This window comes from Phyllostomus hastatus, unplaced genomic scaffold, assembly GCF_019186645.2.
Source record: "Phyllostomus hastatus isolate PE091 unplaced genomic scaffold, TTU_PhHast_1.1 phas_scaffold_28, whole genome shotgun sequence".
In the NCBI taxonomy this organism is placed as follows: Eukaryota; Metazoa; Chordata; class Mammalia; order Chiroptera; family Phyllostomidae; genus Phyllostomus; species Phyllostomus hastatus.
This window is the reverse complement of record NW_025334022.1, coordinates 5,036,103-5,053,829: the sequence shown is the minus strand read 5'-3', so window position 1 is coordinate 5,053,829 and position 17,727 is coordinate 5,036,103. Positions and strand designations below refer to the sequence as shown.

Below are 17,727 nucleotides of genomic sequence, written 5' to 3'. Positions count from 1 at the left end.
TCCTGGTGTAAACAGTGTCTCTTGAACTGCTTACTTGGGAATATCCTCCTCATTAAACCTCCAACTGAAGGTGCTTTCTGATCACTCCATGTTCACTTACTTTCATTTCCTTTCAGGGAAGTATGCCATGTGTGAAGTCATTTCTGGCCATTCCCACTTTCCAGTGGCAATGCTCCTGTCCTGAGCCCTCCAAAACTATGAAATTAAGAAACCTTTTCCTTACGGAAGTGGTGATGACTGATGAGGATGTTTTAGCAAAGCCCAGAAAAGTTTTGTCTTAACAGGGGCTTTTTATGCTGTAATCCCAAAGGAGGTATAATTATGGGAATTTCTGGTATTAGAGTAGAATAGTGGGGTGAGAGGAAAGTTGGGGAATCTTCATTCAGGAAGTGGAAATCCCACACAACCCTGTAGGTGGCCACTTATATGTCAGGCAAGGCAGCCTCTACCAGACCAAAGGAAAGAGAAAGGTGAAATTCACATCTGTTATTGTGGCCCTAGTTTGTTATTGAAGGAGCCTGGAATCATTTGTTATAATGAATCTTTTGGCTGTATCATCAGCAAATTCTGTCTCTTTTCCCTTCTCAACATGAAAAACTGAATTTACTGTTCTTTTTTCCTGATCAATCATTTTCCTCCACAATCCTTTGTTCCTTTTCCTCTGTCATGTGTTATTTTCTAAGAAGCTGGTGATGTCATGATCTTACCATTTCTCACCCCTTCACATCATTAGGACCCTACTCAATATCAGTTCTTCAGAGAAGCCTTCCCTGACAACTCTTTTGAAAATGCCACCCCTCCCTATTCACAATCACCTGGTTGTATTTATTTTTCCTTCACAGTATTCATCACAATGTAAAATTACCTATTGGTTTGTGTTCATTGTCTTTTTTCTCCCACTAGAATGTAAGGTAACCTGTTGTCTGTCTTGTTCATCTCTGTATTCTCAGTGCCTACAACAATGTCTTGCACACAGTAGGCACATAATGTGTATTTCCAGATTGAATGCATGAACAAGTTCATGCCCCTTGATGCACTGAAGTTGCTGAGTACCTGCAGCTGGTGCTCTGGCCTCTGGGTAGTAACTATTGTTAGGCAAATTGACTATCAGGAGTCATTCAATATGCAGACACCAATGTCTGGTTCACTGAGAGACAGTTACACAGAAAGGAACAGAAACTCTCTCCTTCCATGTTGCTCAATCTCCACACACCTGAGTGGGAAAGCAGCTTTTTCAGAGAAACATGTTTAGTCAATCAGACTCTTCAATACATTGTCAATTGGAACTTTGAAGATAAGTTATGAAAATAATACACTTTATTATTTTTCTAATTACAAAAATAATACACATTGATAATTTTGAAAATACAGGTAGACAAAAATAAGAAAATAAAATTACCCATAATTCAATCACCTAAATATAGCCACTGTTAACATTCTCCATATACCTTTCCAGTCTTCCTTTTTTTTTTTGTCTAAGTGTATTATGAACACTTTATTTTTTAACATACTGTGGGGTAAGTGGAGGCAGTCTTGCTTCCTCACCAAGGTATCTGGGTAACTAAGAGAAGCAGTGTCCCATTGCCTTGAAGGCACATGATAAGTAGTGTTATCATAGCCTTGAGACTGGGTCCAATAAACTGTTCCCATAACATGAAGAGGGCTTGCATGCACAGAATTATATTATGTTATATAATTTTCTGGCATTTTTCCAGCTTTGTTTGCCTCTAGTACTTAAGCAGGTAGGCACTCCCTGCTGGGGGCGAGGATGGGTGCCACACTGGGGAGCAAGGGCCACAATGTTTGCTACACAGAGACATGCAGGGGGATGCACAGCTTTCAGCATGCATGGCCTGCCCACCCGTGAATAAACGCATACAAGACATCCCAATGGCTCCATGAATATTTTCTGTCTGCATGATACCATGAACCTTCCAGGCCTTGAAGCTCACAACACACACACTAAGTGGGATCATATATACATATTGTTTTGTATATGCCAGGGTCTTCATACTTAGCAAATACATTGCAAACATCTTTCTGTGCCATTAAATCTTGATCTACAATAATTTTTAATGGCTGTGTACTGTGCCACAGTACAGTAAGTTCCTCATAGCTTCCCTGTAGTTTTTTTTTTTTAGTAATCCTCATTGAGCTTCCTTATAACCATTGTTTTGAACTCAATATCTGATAGTTGACTTGCCTCTACTTCATTTAGCACTCTTTCTGAGGATTCCTCCTTTCCTATTGATTGGGGGTGGTTTCTTTGTCTTCCCATTATTTGTGAAACTTCTTGTTTTCTTCTGCTCCTTAAATTGATCTGTTTTGACTCCCTGACTTTGTGGTGTGATCTTCTATGGTAGTAGATCTGTGAGATTCAGTGGTGTAGTCTCCTTGAGCTTCTGAACTTGATGATCTCAGGATGCCTTTTATATAGTTTATGTTAGATCTCTGTATGTAATTGGGTTTTGATTGTTGTTGGGTTGTTCTTTGGTGGGTCCTTCCCTCCAGCTGGTTGACTGAGAGTCACTCTATTCACCATGTCTTGTATGCTATTGTGCAGGTGCTGCCAGAACTAAACCACAAAGCCCAGGAAAAAGACCCACACCCACAAAAATACCCCACCACAATCCTACTATCAACAACAAATAAACCCGTATTAATAAGGGTATAAAGACATTACGACTATTATAAGAAAGGACAGCAAATATGACATGACCTACTTAAATTATTTTGAGAGGGTAGAGGGAGGAGTACTAATAAGAGTTGGGAGTTGGAGCAATATGAAGAGAGGAAGTAAAATTTACATCATGAATAAAAAAGGGAATGAAGAAGGCAGAATACGCACAAACTTGATGGACAAGAAATGAATGTTAAAAAACTATGCAAGTCTCTCTGGTTGGTGTGGCTCAGTGTACTGAGCACTGGTCTTCAAACCAAGGGGTCACCAGTTTGATTCTCAGTCTAGGGCACATGACTGGGTTGCAGGCCAGGTCCCCAACAGGGGGCACACGAGAGGCAACTATACATTGATGTTTCTTTCCCTCTCTCCCTCCCTTCCCCGCTCTCTAAAAATAAATAAAATCTTTTTAAAAAGCTATACAGGAAAGAAAATATCATAAATAATGGAGAACACCACAGCACATTTCATCTCGGAAGCCTCTGGTATTTACCACTGTTTTTTCTTTCTGGATCCACCTATGCTGATGTCAGATGTTAACCCCGTCTGGCCTTAAGCTGTCTGTCTGAGACTTCCAGGGATCTACTGTCTGTGGCTGTCTCCTCCAGTTGTTCATCTAGTCACTCTGCACTCAGCAGTCAGGCTTAAGCACCATAGGGTGGAGCAGAATCCCTCCTGGTGTTGGGGCTATTGTTTTCCCTCAAGCTGCTGCTGCTTGCAGGGAGAGGTCTACCTGAGCAGGATAGCTGCTGCCATAAGGGGGATGACTCAGAACCAGGATCCAAGCATCTTCTCTCTCAGTTCTCTCCCCAAAGCTTCCATCCCCAGTCTCACCTCAGGCATCTGTAGCCCACTCTGCCTGCCCCGTTTGCTGGAGCCCAGGGTAAGTGGCTACAAGTGAAAATTTGTGCATTGGCCCTTTAAGTGGCTCTTTGCATCTCCAGCCATCTGTCTCTGGCAGAGGGCAACCCTACTGCTTTTTGCTGCTAGTTGTTATCTGTGTACTTTTGTGGCTCTGGTGCTCTAGGCTGGGGATCACAGCTTAGGGTTTAGACCCCATTCTTCCCAGGGGCATCCAACTGGTTGCTTAGTTATCCCTCTGGCACTGCCCCCATGTGTGCCCAGCCAGCATTCTTGAGTCCCCACCACACTCCCTACCATCATGTTGTGCTGAAGCTGATTCTTCTGTCTCTCTGAGGTTATATGTCTTATCTCTTGCTATTGTTCAGTTGTTCTGGGTGATTTCTCCACAACTTAGTTGTAATTCCTGCTTGGTCCTGGGAGGAGGTTAGTGTGACTTCAATTCATTCCTCTGCCATCTAACTCTCCTTCCTCACAGTACAGATATAACTATTTAACCATCCCCATATGGGTAGACTTTCAAATTATTTATAATTTTTCAATATTGTAAACAGCACTGCAGAAAAAAATCATTATTTGTATATCTGTATATGTCTCATTACTTTTTAAGATTTGTAGGAGTGAAGTTGCTCAGTCAAATAGTATGGAAAGTGAAGTTTTTAATAAATATTACTGATCTGAGAGGCCAATTGTTTAAAAGGCAATGCCCATTCTGTGTCCTGTTCTCACACCTTTTTGATTCGTGAACTTTAAATCACCTGCATCAATAAAATCCTAAGCACACAATGAAATAGTATTTGGTTTTGCAGTAGTTTAGGTAGCTATTAGTTTAATAAGAAATTATCTTGTTGTTTTACTTATATGACTGTAGGCATTAGACCCTTGACCAAAGAGAAAATTGTGTTTGTGGAATTAACCTGATATTAGGAGGTTTGAGGATCCAGTGAGATCACAGATTTGGAAGTCATAATAGGCCATTGTGGCTGGGTGGACTCATGTCCATATCAATAACAGAATGTATTTCCTCCCTAACCCTGATGAGTACATTGCCTCACCAATTTTAATGGCCCAATTCTCTACTCCAGATCAGATAGCTCCTGTCCTTCCTAGTCACACCCTGTCACTGTTTATTCTGGTAGATAAGGGGCACTAAATTAAGAAAGATTTTGTTTGTGCCACTAATAAATGTTTTTAAACTTTAGTGTGCAAAGGAATCAACTGAGGAGTCTTTTTACTGTGCAGATTCTGATGCAGCAGGTCTGGGGTAGAACCTCAGAGTCTGCATTTCTAACTACCTTTGAGGTGTTGCTGGTCCACAAATCATGTTTTGAGAAGCAAGACCATAAACCACCCTGGAGCTACCTATATCAGGGGTCCCTGAACTTGCCTGAAAATTAGTATCATCTGGGGATCTTTTAAAAATTCCAAAGTGCAGGCCACACCTCATGCCTATTAAATCATGATCTCTGAAGGGTGGGACACAGTTCTTTTTAGAAGCTCTCAGCAGGATTCCAAAGTGTAGACAAACTTGAGAACCACTGGCTTACATGAAGATCCTTAAAAATTATACATTGAGCCCTGACTGGTGTGGCTCAATTAGTTAGGTGTCATCTTGCAAGGCCAAGGGTCACTGGTTTAATTCCTAGTCTGGGCACATGCCTAGGTTGCAGGTTTGGCCCCCTGTTGTGTGCATATATATGAGAGGCAACCAATAGATATTTCTCTCACATCGATATTTGTCTCCCTCTCTTTCTCCCTCCCTTCTCCTGTCTCTAAAAATAAGGAAAAATATTTTTAAAAGAGAAAAAACACATATTGAATAAAGTTATTGTTGCCTGCTACTCATGAGGAATTGCCTAAATTGAAGGAATAAATAATTTAGCTCTCTGTGTACATTTCAAAATGTTTGTTTTTTCAACTATGTTTACAAAAATGCTTTGCATTTGGCATAATAAATGATAAATTCTTGTCCTTGGAAGTAATTAATTCATTCACTCTTAGAATGTTGAAGCTAGAGGGACCCTAATAAATAGTCTATTCTAACCCTCTCATTTTGCAGAGAAGAAAACTGAGGCTCATGGAGGTGGAGTGACTTGTTCTAGATCACACAGGAAACCAGTAGCAGAATCAGGGCTAGAATACTTGATTACCAATCCTATACTCTGTCAACCCCAATACTATAAACTATAATTTTATCTATACCATGTATTAAAACCACTATTAAAGAATTAATTTGTCATTTGTTATCAGTTTATATTTCCAGGCCTATAAAACTGGCCTGGAATTATAGGCCTTGGTTTTATTATCTATTTATGTGCCTTGGTAAGTCACTACTTATACACCCCTGTTTTCTTATCTATAACAGATAAATAATAATGTCATGATAGGATTTTGGTCTTGGAAGGGGGCTTGGAGGTCAACTGTTCCAAACTTTTCATTGTACAGATGAGGGTGATGATGCCCAGAGCAGATCTGGAACATTTCCAAAGTCACACAGCAACTTAAATTAGGACCGGAACCCACTCTCCTTCCACGATACCTCACTTGTCTCTCATCTTATCTCAAAAAGGTATTTGGATGTCATTGTGCTTTGATGAGGTAAATAGTAATGTAAATGAAAGCTACTACTGTTATTCCTAATCATTATCATAACCTAATTTCTCTATTTTTTAAATTTATGTTCATTGTATTTTTTCCATTACCATATAGTCCCCCTTATACCCCTTCCTCCCAGCAATCACCACACTGTTCTCCATGTTCATGAGTCCTTTTTTATTTTTGCTCAATACCTCTACTACAAACCCTCCCCTCCAGCTGTCATCCTGCTCTTCATCTGTGAGTCTATGCTCATTTTGCTTATTGATGCAGATTTTTTATTAGATTCCACATATGAGTGAAATCATATGCTATTTGTCTTTCTCTGACTGGCCTATTTCACTCAGCATAATATTTTCCAGGACCATCCATGCTGTCACAAAAAGGTAAAAATTTCTTCTTTTTTATGGTTGAGTAGTATTCCATTGTATAAATATCCCATCTGATAAGGGGTTAATATCCAAAATTTATAAAGAAATTATAAAACTGAGCACAAAAAAATCCAATTAAAAAGTGGGCAGAGGATCTGAATAGGTACTTCTCCTAAGAGGACATACAGATGGCCAATAGACATATGAAAAGATGCTAAATGTCACTAATAATGAGAAAAATGCAAATTAAAACCACAATGAGATATCACTTCACACTTGTCAGAATGGCTACCATCAATAAATCAACAAACAACAAGTACTGGCAAGGATGTGGAGAAAGGGGAACCTTTTTACACTTTCTACTATTTATAAAACCAAGACTTAAGTTTGGCATTTAGGGCTACATGGTGTCAAAGGCATGGTTGACAAAAAAAAAATCCACAGTGTAATTCTTAGTAGTCCATTTCTTCCAAAGAGGATAGAATGAAGTTCATTATTAGTAGAACTGTTACCATTACAGTGATGTGGCATATTTATTACATTTCTGATGTTCACAGAACATTGAGAATGACTATGTGGGGATCTCAGTCAACCAAAGGCAGGGCTTACAACCAACACACCTTTTGCCTTTTTACCTGGACACACCTTGCAGCACTTTCCATCTATTTTTTGAGGGTACTTGCAGGGGTATTGGTTGGGGCAGTGGATTTTCTTACATTCTTGTTTGGTGACATTACAAGTACACAGTACACACTCCACAATACCAAAAGCCCGGAGGTTAGGGTGCCAGGATTCGCCATGAGAATAAGTCTTTCCATTGGAAACACACACTGAAAGAGAACACAATACCAGAAAATAAAGGCTAGGGAGCAAAAATGGGCCCCTGTGCTCAGAATCCAAACCATGAACTCCTTAAGACATCAAGCATCCTTTGTTCTTTACATGGCCATAGAGACACATTTACAGGGCAGCCTCTTCTTTTTTGGGGCAGAATTAGGACGTGGGGATTTCATTTTTTAAGTTATACTTTATCAATTATGCTATTACACTTCTGATTTTTCCACTTTTGCTCCCCTCTACCCAATACCCCTCACTCCCTCAGGCAATCCCCTTACCATTGTTCATGTCCATGGGTCAAGCCTCTTCTAACTAAAAATACAGCATGTGTCTTTTCTACTATTGGCAAGTATTCAGGTTCTTCAGCAGTAGCCTCTGGATGCTCACAAGTGCGAGGCAGTCAATAAATAAATATTTTTTAAAGTTCAGGAGTGAGTGAAAGCAAAGTTGTACCTGTCCTGGGTATCTGATAAGGAAGCGCTAGTGGAATGTAGTTTGAATAGCTATAGTTCATACAGGATATGGACCAAGTAGATGTTCTTCTTGGCATGAAAATTTCCCAGAGAGATTTACCACCCAGGGAGGCTAGATGCAAAAACTACTAATCTTCCCAAAGGGCCAATTTTTTTCCCAGATCCTGAAGCAAATCCATTCAGAATATCAAAAGCTTTGAAAGTTTCATCCACGAACACAGATGGGTATGGAGCTTAATGGTGCTGGCCTGGGAAGAAAGGTGCTAAGACAAGATTGAGGAAGAACCACAGGTAAGTGGTGAAAGGTAGTCTTTTTTTTTGCCTCTAATCTTCAGGGAGCATCCTGTGTCCCCCCACCTTATAGTAGCTACAAAAATTTGGCTGAAGTCAATCACTGCCTGTCCTAGAGATATCCTTTGGTGGTTTCACATTTGTTTAGTGGGAAGTGAAAGTCAATGACTCCATGTTTTCTGAGGAGCCTTACAAGATCAAGCATCTGGGCTGCAAGCTGAGGGGCCTATGAAGGGAAGGGGTCACAGGAACATCCTTTAATGCAATCCAACCAAAACATATCCAGCTCCTACAGTAAGGCATGGATCTAGGATTCAGGATGAGAACTGCATAGGGCTATAAATAGGAAGGTCTGAGAATGAGTTGTCTCCCATTTTGAAAGTGCTGACACATTTTGGAGATTTCAAGCCATAACTGGGGCTGGGTGTGTTTCTTATTCTTACCATCACATCATCATACCCAGGGAGACCTGTCGGCATCCCAATCAACAACATCTCCAGGGTGGGTTGTATCACTTAAGGTGGGGCTAGGGTGGGAGAAATAGCCCCACTTGGGGCGTTTCTAGGAATTAACTGATTTGGCTGTAAGACAGTGGCCTCAAAAGGATGAATCATTGGGCTATTTCTTTCTCATCAAGTCCACTGGGTCACATTAAGAAATATGGATGTATTGGCTGACTTTTCCTGTACTTTGCAAGAGCTGCTAGAATACTAGACACTCTAATAGGTCAATCTGTGTAAAGATTTCCAAGTACCTAAGAATCTAAATCAGAGAAACTCCCAACCTTATAGAAAGAGAGAATAGGGACTTGATGTCTAAACTGTGAGGCTCAGGGATGTGGATGAAATCACATGACAAGACAGAAAAGATGTGTTGTTCTCTCTCCTGCCCTGACCTCTTTTCTCTCCCCCTCAGACAGTGACACTCCCTTCTAGACAATGCAATCAAGTGGGTACATTGTCTGCTTCAAGAAAATTTAGACTGGACTCAAGTTCAGAATGGTAGAGTCCTGTTGCTTCTCCTCTTTGACTCTACCAAGGGACCCAGTACATTGTATCTGAGAAGAGAATACAGTTAGCAGGAGAGCTAAAAAAGAAAAAGAGGTGCTGGCAGCTATACAACTCCCAATGTTATATAGCTAGGATACCTCTCCCCTAAACATTTGGACTAAAGAAACAATCTAGACTGGATGAGAGCCTACACTCTGAAGTTCAATAGGGTGAAGTTAATTCTCTCAAGGGAAATGCAGCCTTCTTCCCACCAACAAATTCTCAAGATGATTTTAAATGCATGATATGCAGCATTGCAAGTTGGGAGTGGGGACAAGTGATTATCTAGTGAACTACAGTAGAAAGGTTAGGAAAGAACTGCTTTGACCAAATCAGTTGGGGGCAATGAATAAATGTGAACCAGCTGGGGCTTTTGTAGGACATGGAGAAAATCAAGGGATGAGCCTCTGCCCTGAAAGTGAAGAGGCCTGTAGGAATTATGGGATTTAGAATTTTCAAAGTCCATTTCCCCACACATTTTTCAAGGCTTCGAAATATTTTCAGAGCAAATGGGATCTACTGGAGGCAATTTAGTATTGAAAATCAAACTGCATCTTTACCTTACTCCTCCTCATCATCATTTCATAAATTCGTATCAGAATGCCTTGAAATTTACAACTATTAAATTTCAAATCAAACCCTGATTGATAGTAAATATTTCCAATTCATCTTATATATCACCATTTTAATTGAGATTTTTATTTTAAAGGTTCTTTTTAAGCCTATTAGCTTCAAAAATAATTTAATTTTTTTCTGTAATATGAAATTTATATCTAACTAGTAACAGATGTGATCAACTAGCTTTGGCTTGACTAGCTTTGTTGAGATTTATAGTAGGAGTTCTTTGTAACAGATTGTTTTTCAACCCCTGTTATTAAATCATTTGATTTAATAATTTATTACTTTTAACACATTTAGAGAACTGCCTTTGATTTGTTCTTCCTTTAAAGGAAACAAAACATGTTTATGGTTTCATAAAAAGGAACTGGCTGAGCTCTTGCTCTGAAGAGCTGGTTGACACAATGACTAAAAAGGTCAATTGTTTTATTGAATTTCCCCTCTCCCCACTTCCACTACTGGGGATGTGCAAGCAGGAGAACTCTGTGCAGGAAGGAATGGGCTTTGGTTGTGGGGCCTGTGAAATGTATCTTTTACAAGACTCCCAGGAGACTCTGTGGTGCATGGAGGTGAGAGACTTGTTATTTCTAAGCTATGGATAAGAGCTCCAAAAGCATTTGGCACTGAGTACCTTTGAATATTGGGTCTCCTACTGGAAAAGGAACAACCTCTCATTCTTGTAAAGATCCAATGAACTTTCCCAAACAAAATTCAACCCCCAGGGGCCACTGAGAAAATGCTGGAGGCTGCATTAGGTGCATTTCTTACCTTTTGCTCTAAATAAGAACAGATACACCTGAAATATTAGATACGTTCTTTGAACTGTATTTAGGGAAATCCTAAGTGTTCTATGGAGTCACTTGTACAGACTCAATTTGTAGACTTGATAGTGAGTGACCCACATGTAAATGTATTATATGCATGAGAGAAAGGGTCCTTTCCCAGCTTGAGCCCTCCAAACACCAGGGCTGCTGCTGCCCTGATGTAGATGTGGTAAAAAAGGAACATGACCCTTACCTTGTCCATGTTTATGTTTGTTATTGATGACAATCTGCACAATGGTGCCTGAGGCTTGCTGGGAATCCATAAGAGATCCCCGGTGACTTCTGGTCCCAGGAAAGCGGGGAAGACCTGCAGTCTGTCGGATTGGCAGAGGATCATCGTGAGAGCGGTGGTAGGAATGTCTCTAAAATGACAAAGACAAATTCGGTTGCCCAAGTCCACCAGTGAAAATGCAGAAATGGCCTTGCATACATTAGAAGGCATTTAATTTTTTAGTGACGACATCTGATCTAAACTGCACATCCACCCACACCAATAGAGAAATAGGGATGTAAAGTAAAGCAGCACTGGCAACATACTGAGATGTTTCCCTCTTTTTATAGAAGACTGGACTAGATTCACCTACAAACTTCTAAGGGAACAAAGAGCCAGAAAGGGTAAAGTGTCCTTCCTGCTCCTAGGACTCTCACATGTGAGTTTAAGAGTTAAGGTAGCAGTCTGCAACACAAGACAGGATATGACAGAAGCCACGAGATAAATATAAAATACTGTGCAGGTTAGAATAAGAAAGAAAGCTTCTCTTTGGGGATGCTTTGTGAGCTAGGCCATGAAGGGTAAATAGACTTTTGGGGGGCATAGTGGGTGAGGAGTATTCCAGGCAGAGGTTTCCAAGTTGAGAAGGTGCAGCACAGAAAATAGAGTCCATAAAAGGTAACAGTTGAAGGATAATATTCCAAAAGTTGGTTGGCACCAGATCAGGAAGGACTTTAAATGACTAAGGGGTGAGGACTTGGTGCACAACAGAGCTGAGAATGTGGAAGCCTCTGAGGGATGTTTCTAAAGCAGAGTGATAATCAAAACTGTGATTCCAAGCATTGAACCTTGAGAATGCATTGGGTGAACTGGATAGGAGGAAGAGATGGAGTCAAGTACAGTTCAGATAAATGCACTGAGATTCAACATAGGTAATGGCATGAGATCATACATCAGTGCACAGAGACTGTAGACATTTCATAGATACAAAACTGACAGCACATGCCAGTACTAGAATTCAGCTCTGCAGAGGTGAGGACTTTGTTTTGTTCACTGCTGTATCTCCTGTGCCTAAAATAGTGTCTAGCATCTAGAAGGTGCTTAGAAAAAACTTGTTGAATTAATGAAATCTGTGGTCCCTAATAAAAGCTTAGAGTCTTGTATCACAAATAATCCAGTCATTGTTGTTTCAGCAAGGGGTAAAGGCACATGATGAGCCCACTATTCTGCTACTGACCTCTGTTCCTGGAGCTGAGGTAGAGTGAGGACAGAGGAGGACAGAATAAATGAAGAACAGAACTTAAGGTTTAAAGTCAAGTAACATTGTGTTTTAGAGACAAGTATTAGGGGTAAAGGAGGGAAGACCCATGTAAAAATTATTTGCAGGCAATTGAAAAAGATCCTTATATTTAGTGATAGAAATGGCAGGGAACATTGAGAAGATAGTTATGGGGTCCAGTAAGTCCAACATAAAATATTTAATACACTTATGTTCCACAGACATGCATATTGCAAATTTAACTTTGGGAATTATTATTACTCTTTTGGGGTGGGCTCTAGTGTAAGAAGAGGGGAAGCTGACGGGAGCTGGAGTAAGAGAAAGAGAACATTATTCCCTTATGTAAGAAGATCCCACGCTGGTACATTGCTATAAAAATGCACAAAAATAAGAATTTGCATCCATTTATTATCATGCACACAGACAACACTCTCATTGCAAATATTTTTCATACCCAGTATAGCTCATATGTCTTTTTATAACATAATCACTCACATTTCACAAAGACCATTACAGATTGTTCTGTCTTTTTGGGAGTTTGGCATCATTTTGCCAAAGAAACACAGAGAGATCCATTTGGACTGTGTGTGTCCTACTGATGCTAAAAGGGGGGAGTTTGACAGGACTAAAATTTGAGAGGGAAGGTTGCTGACCCAGGATAATCTGCAAACACAGGAAGTTCTCTGTTCATGTAGGTGAGTGCAAGATGAAAAACTGCTCTTTGGTGCCAGGAACTCAGACCCTGGACATATGATAAGGGTAGAAAAGTGATTCAAGACAAAACAAAAGTCAAAACACTCAAGAATTTTGTTCAGAGACCTGGAATCCCCCAGAACCTCATCTCATGTTAAGTCTTTTGTTTTACAGACAGAGAAACTGAGGAGAGGGGTTTTATTCAGGGTGACAATGAAGATTGAGGTTTTGTAGCTGGCAGAAATAAGTGGAAGTAAGTACCTGGTAGTGAGAGGAAACAGAGAGGAAGAAATAAACGAGGGGGAAGAGGAGGAGAGGGTAGGAGTGATGATGCCTGGTCAAGCTAGGTGGTCCACAAATATTTGGCTAAAAGCTGCTGTGAAGAAAAGGTCTTTTTAATATGGAAGTCTGCTACACTGTTCATAAACACATGTCAACGGTTTCCACTTTGGCTGCACACAGAATCACCTGGGGAAATGTAAAAACATTTCTGCCTGAGTCCCATTCCCAGGGAGTTGATGGAATTGATTGGGGGTAAGATCTGGGCATCAGGACTTTTATATACCCTTAGGGGACTCTAAGGCCAAGGCTGAAAATCACAGACATAAAAAATCTTCTGTTTTAGGCCGGTATTGGGAGTGGTAATGTATGATTTTGATTAGAAGTAATGAGACTTCTGGCCAAGATGGAGGCATAGGTAGATATACTTTGCCTGCTCACACAACCAAAACAGGGACAGCAACAAATTTAAAAACAAAATGCAACCAGAACTGCCAGAAAATCGAACTGTATAGAAGTCTGACAACTAAGGAATTAAAGAAGAAACATTCATCCAGGCCGGTAGGAAGGGTGGAGATGTGCATCCAGGGTAGAGAGAACTTGCAACAAGGCAGTGGCTGGAGGACCATGTGGTCCCACATTTACATGCAGATAAACTGGGAGTAACGACGGGGTGGGTGGCGAGAGAGATGGCACAACCCAGGGTTCCAGAGTAGGTAAGTAAAGCCTCAAAAACTGACTGGAAAAACTTGTGAAGGTTGAGGCAGCAGGAGAAACTCCAAGCCTTACAGGAGAGTTCATTGGAGAGAACCACAGAGTCTTAGAATGTACACAAACCCACCCACCCAGGAATTAGCACCAGAAGGGCCCAATTTGCTTGTGGGTAGCAGAGGAAGTGACTGAAAGCCAGCAGAGAGCTGAGCAAGTGGCATCGGTCCCTCTTGGACCCTCCCCAACATATAGCACCACAACGCAGCTATATGGGTTGCCCTGCCCTGATGAGTACCTAAGGCTCCATTCCTTTACCATGTAACAGGCATGGACACAAAAAATATGGCTCAAATGAAAGAATAGGTCAAAGCTCCACAAAAAAATACAGCTAAGTGATGAAGAGATAGCCAACCTATCAGATGCACAGTTCATAACACTGGTAATTGGGATGCTCACAGAAATGGTTGAGTATGGTTGCAAAATAGAGTAAGTAGTGAAGGCTATAAAAAGTGAAATAAAGTAAAATGTATAGGGAACCAACAGTGAATAGAAGGAAACTGGGACTCATATCAACAGTTTAGAGCAGAAGGAAGAAATAAACAACATCCAACCAGAACAGAATGAAGAAATAAGAATTCAAAAGAGTGAGGAGAGGTCTAGGAACCTCTGGGACAACTTTTAATGTTCCAGTATCCAAATCATAGGGGTGCCAGAGGAGAAGAGGAAAAGCAAGAAATTAAAAACTTATTTGGAAACATAATGAAGGAGAAATTCCCCAATTTGGCAAAGGAAATAGACTTTCAGGAAGTCCAGGAAGCTCAGAGAGTCCCAAAGAAGTTGGACCCAAGGAGGAACACACCAAGGCACATCATAATTACATTACCCAAGATTAAAATTAAGAGAATCCTAGAAGCAGCAAGAGATAAGGGGGAAGTTACCTACAAAGGAGTTCCCATCAGACTGTCAGCTGATTTCTCAAGAGACCTTACAGGCAAGAAGGGGCTGGAAAGAAGTATTCCAAGTCATTAAAGACAAGGACTACATCCAAGATTGCTCTATCCAGCAAAGCTTTCATTTAGCATTAATAAATAAAGTGCTGATAAAGTGTTTCTCAGATAAGGCCAAGTTAAAGGAGTTCATCATCACCAAGCCCTTATTTTATGAAATGTTAAAGGGACTTATCTAAGAAAAGAAGATTGGAAAAAAAAAACATGTATAGTAAAAGGACAGCAAACTCACAATTATTAACAACCACACCTAAAGCAAAACCAAAAGAAACTAAGCAAACACCTAGAACAGGAACAGAACCACAGAAATGGAGATCACATGGAGGGTTAGCAACAGGGGAGTGGGAGGAGGAGAGAGGGGAAAAGGTATGGAGAATAAGTAGCATAGATGGTAGGTAGAAAATAGACAGGGGGAGGGCAAGAATAGTATGGGAAATGTAGAAGCTAAAGAACTTATGACATATGGATATGAACTAAAGAGGGGGAATGTGGGTGAGAGAGGGTGTACTGGGTGGAGGGGAATGAAGGGAGGGGTAATGGAACAACCGTAATAGCATAATCAATTATATTAAAAAAATGTCGTCTGATTGACAGCCACTAATTTACCCACTGTCAACTTCCTACTACAACCACAAACTGGGGCTGAGAAAAAGAGAAAATCACAACACAACACAGAAAAGGGAGGCTGTGGATGTTGGCCAGCTGGGGGCATGCAAATCACAAGGGGCATGTGATGGCTGGCATACATGGCCTCAGCAGCACTGTTATGTTTGTATTGGTCATTTTATTGTCTCCTACCAACACCTTCCTCACATCCTCATTATATGTCCGCTGTATAATTTCCTAGACTCTTGCCTTTTATCCAATGCATGTTGAGAACTAATTCCTGGCATTTTAGAAAATTCTTTAAATGTTATTTATTAACATTTACTCATAATAACATTTAAAGTAAATGTTATTTACTCATTTATTAACATATACTCATAATATAGTTTGATGTCAGGTAGGTGGAGTGGTAGGGGGAAACTGGAGACAACTGTAATTGAACAATAATAAAAAGAACAAAAACAAAGTGAACATAAAAATTAGTTTATACTCATTACTAAATATCAAATGATACAAAAGACATAAAGTAAAAACTCAAAGTTGACCTGCCCTCATGCCCAATTCTCCACCCCTTCCGAGATTACCACTCTAAGATGTTGGGAAGTGACTTTCCAGATCTTTTCATATACATTTACACACACACAATTTTTACGTAAGGATATGATAGTATAATTGTGTCTCATACCTCATTTTGCTTCTATAATATATCTTTGATATCCCTCCACTTTACTGTATTTCTATTGCATTATTTTAAAAATATATATTTTATTTATTTAATTTTAGACAGAGGGGAAGGGAGGGAGAAAGAGAGAGAGAGAAACGTCAATGTGTGTTTACCTCTCAAGCACCCCCTACTGGGGAACCTGGCCCACAGTCCAGGCATCTGCCCTGGACTGGGAATCGAACCAGCAACCCTTTGGTTCACAGGCTGGTGCTCAATCTACTGAGACACACCAGCCAGAGCTGTACTGCATTCTTTTTAATGCCTGCAGAGGGCCCATAGATAAAGTGTTTCACCATGACTCTATTGACAGACACTTAGGTTGTCTATTTGTTTTGCTCTTATGAAAGTAATGCTGCATTGAATGCCCCTGTACAGTTTTTTTTGTACAATGGTGTGATGAATATCCATTTATGTGCAATGAATGCCTTTGTACACATCATGCATATTTGTAAGTCCTTTATTATGATAAGTTCTTTGAACTGGAACAAATCCTGTCAAGATTTTAAGAAGTCTTGACTGTTGCTGTATTTAAACATATATATATTTGAGAGAGAGGTTCTACTTTTTCAATGGCTTCAAAATACAAAGGAACAAGAGATGCTATTGCTATATATAGAGAGATGCCTACTCATAAAGTTTATTCTGAGATTAGCACCAAGAATAAAAATGAGATGTTGTGGGATGAGGAAGGAGAATTTAGCTTGCTACCTTTCCTCTCTTCCAGGGTTATGAGTAAAAGTCTAAGGCTTGGGGAGGGTTTATGTGGCATGTCCAAAGTACCTTTGCCAAAAGGATGGGCAGGCCTACTTGACAATCCACAGAACCACTTCACTGTTTTGGATAGGTGTACTGACCTGATTGCCTTACAGAAGACAAATATTTGGCAAGTCATCAGGAAAGGGAACCAACATCTGATCTAGATGAAGGGTTCCCAAGGGCTGGGGCTCCAATTTCTCTTCCCCCCTCCCCTCCCCTCCCCTCCCCTCCCTTCCCCTCCCCTCTTTCTACTCTCTTCTCCTCTCTTTTCCTTTCTTTATTCTCTCTCTCTCCCCTGCTGTGGTTACCAATTATACAGTGTACTTAAATGGTTACAGGTTGGTGATGATGCCATTTAAATTTTCGAGGAAAGGCAAAAAAAATAGTGTTAGAAATAGGCCCTTTTATGGAGCTGCTGGGAGAGTAGCCATGGAGAGAGGAAAGTTTGGCTTGATGCTGTGGAGTGTTGAATTATTTGAGCTATTCACACTTACTGCTTCTCTGTTGGCAGGTTGCCGGAAGATATCACCATCAGAATGTTCCCACGACAATTCTCCATCCCCTATTTATTAAAAAGAAATAAAAAAGAATCATGCATACATAAAAGGGGAAAATATCACCCCTGTAACCCAGTAATATTTTGGTTCTATGATCCCAAAGTTCTCTAGATATTTTAACTATTCTTCAAAAATCAACACTGGTGTGACCCCAAAAAGTCAATAAAAAGGAAAAAAGGAAAAAATTAAAAAACTCCCATTTTTTTTTAAAAAAGCAACACTAAAGGATGTGCCTCATTTGTCAAAACAACTCTGAAGAAAGTTACCACTTTATAAAGCAGACCATCAACCAACATTGCCCATAA

The 17,727-nt window shown here is 40.2% G+C and overlaps 1 protein-coding gene across 2 annotated transcripts in view; it reads right to left on the bottom strand.

Annotated features, from left to right (window-relative positions):
* Positions 1-17,727, bottom strand: part of CHRDL1 (chordin like 1) — a 148,327-nt gene that overhangs the window by 9,834 nt on the left and 120,766 nt on the right. For both annotated transcript variants that reach the window (XM_045817554.1, XM_045817555.1), the window contains exons 7-9: positions 17,360-17,427; positions 10,793-10,961; positions 7,128-7,337 (exon numbers count right to left, since the gene is read on the bottom strand). In XM_045817554.1, the coding sequence (XP_045673510.1) occupies positions 7,128-7,337; positions 10,793-10,961; positions 17,360-17,427 (447 nt within the window). The remainder of the gene's footprint in view (positions 1-7,127; positions 7,338-10,792; positions 10,962-17,359; positions 17,428-17,727) is intronic.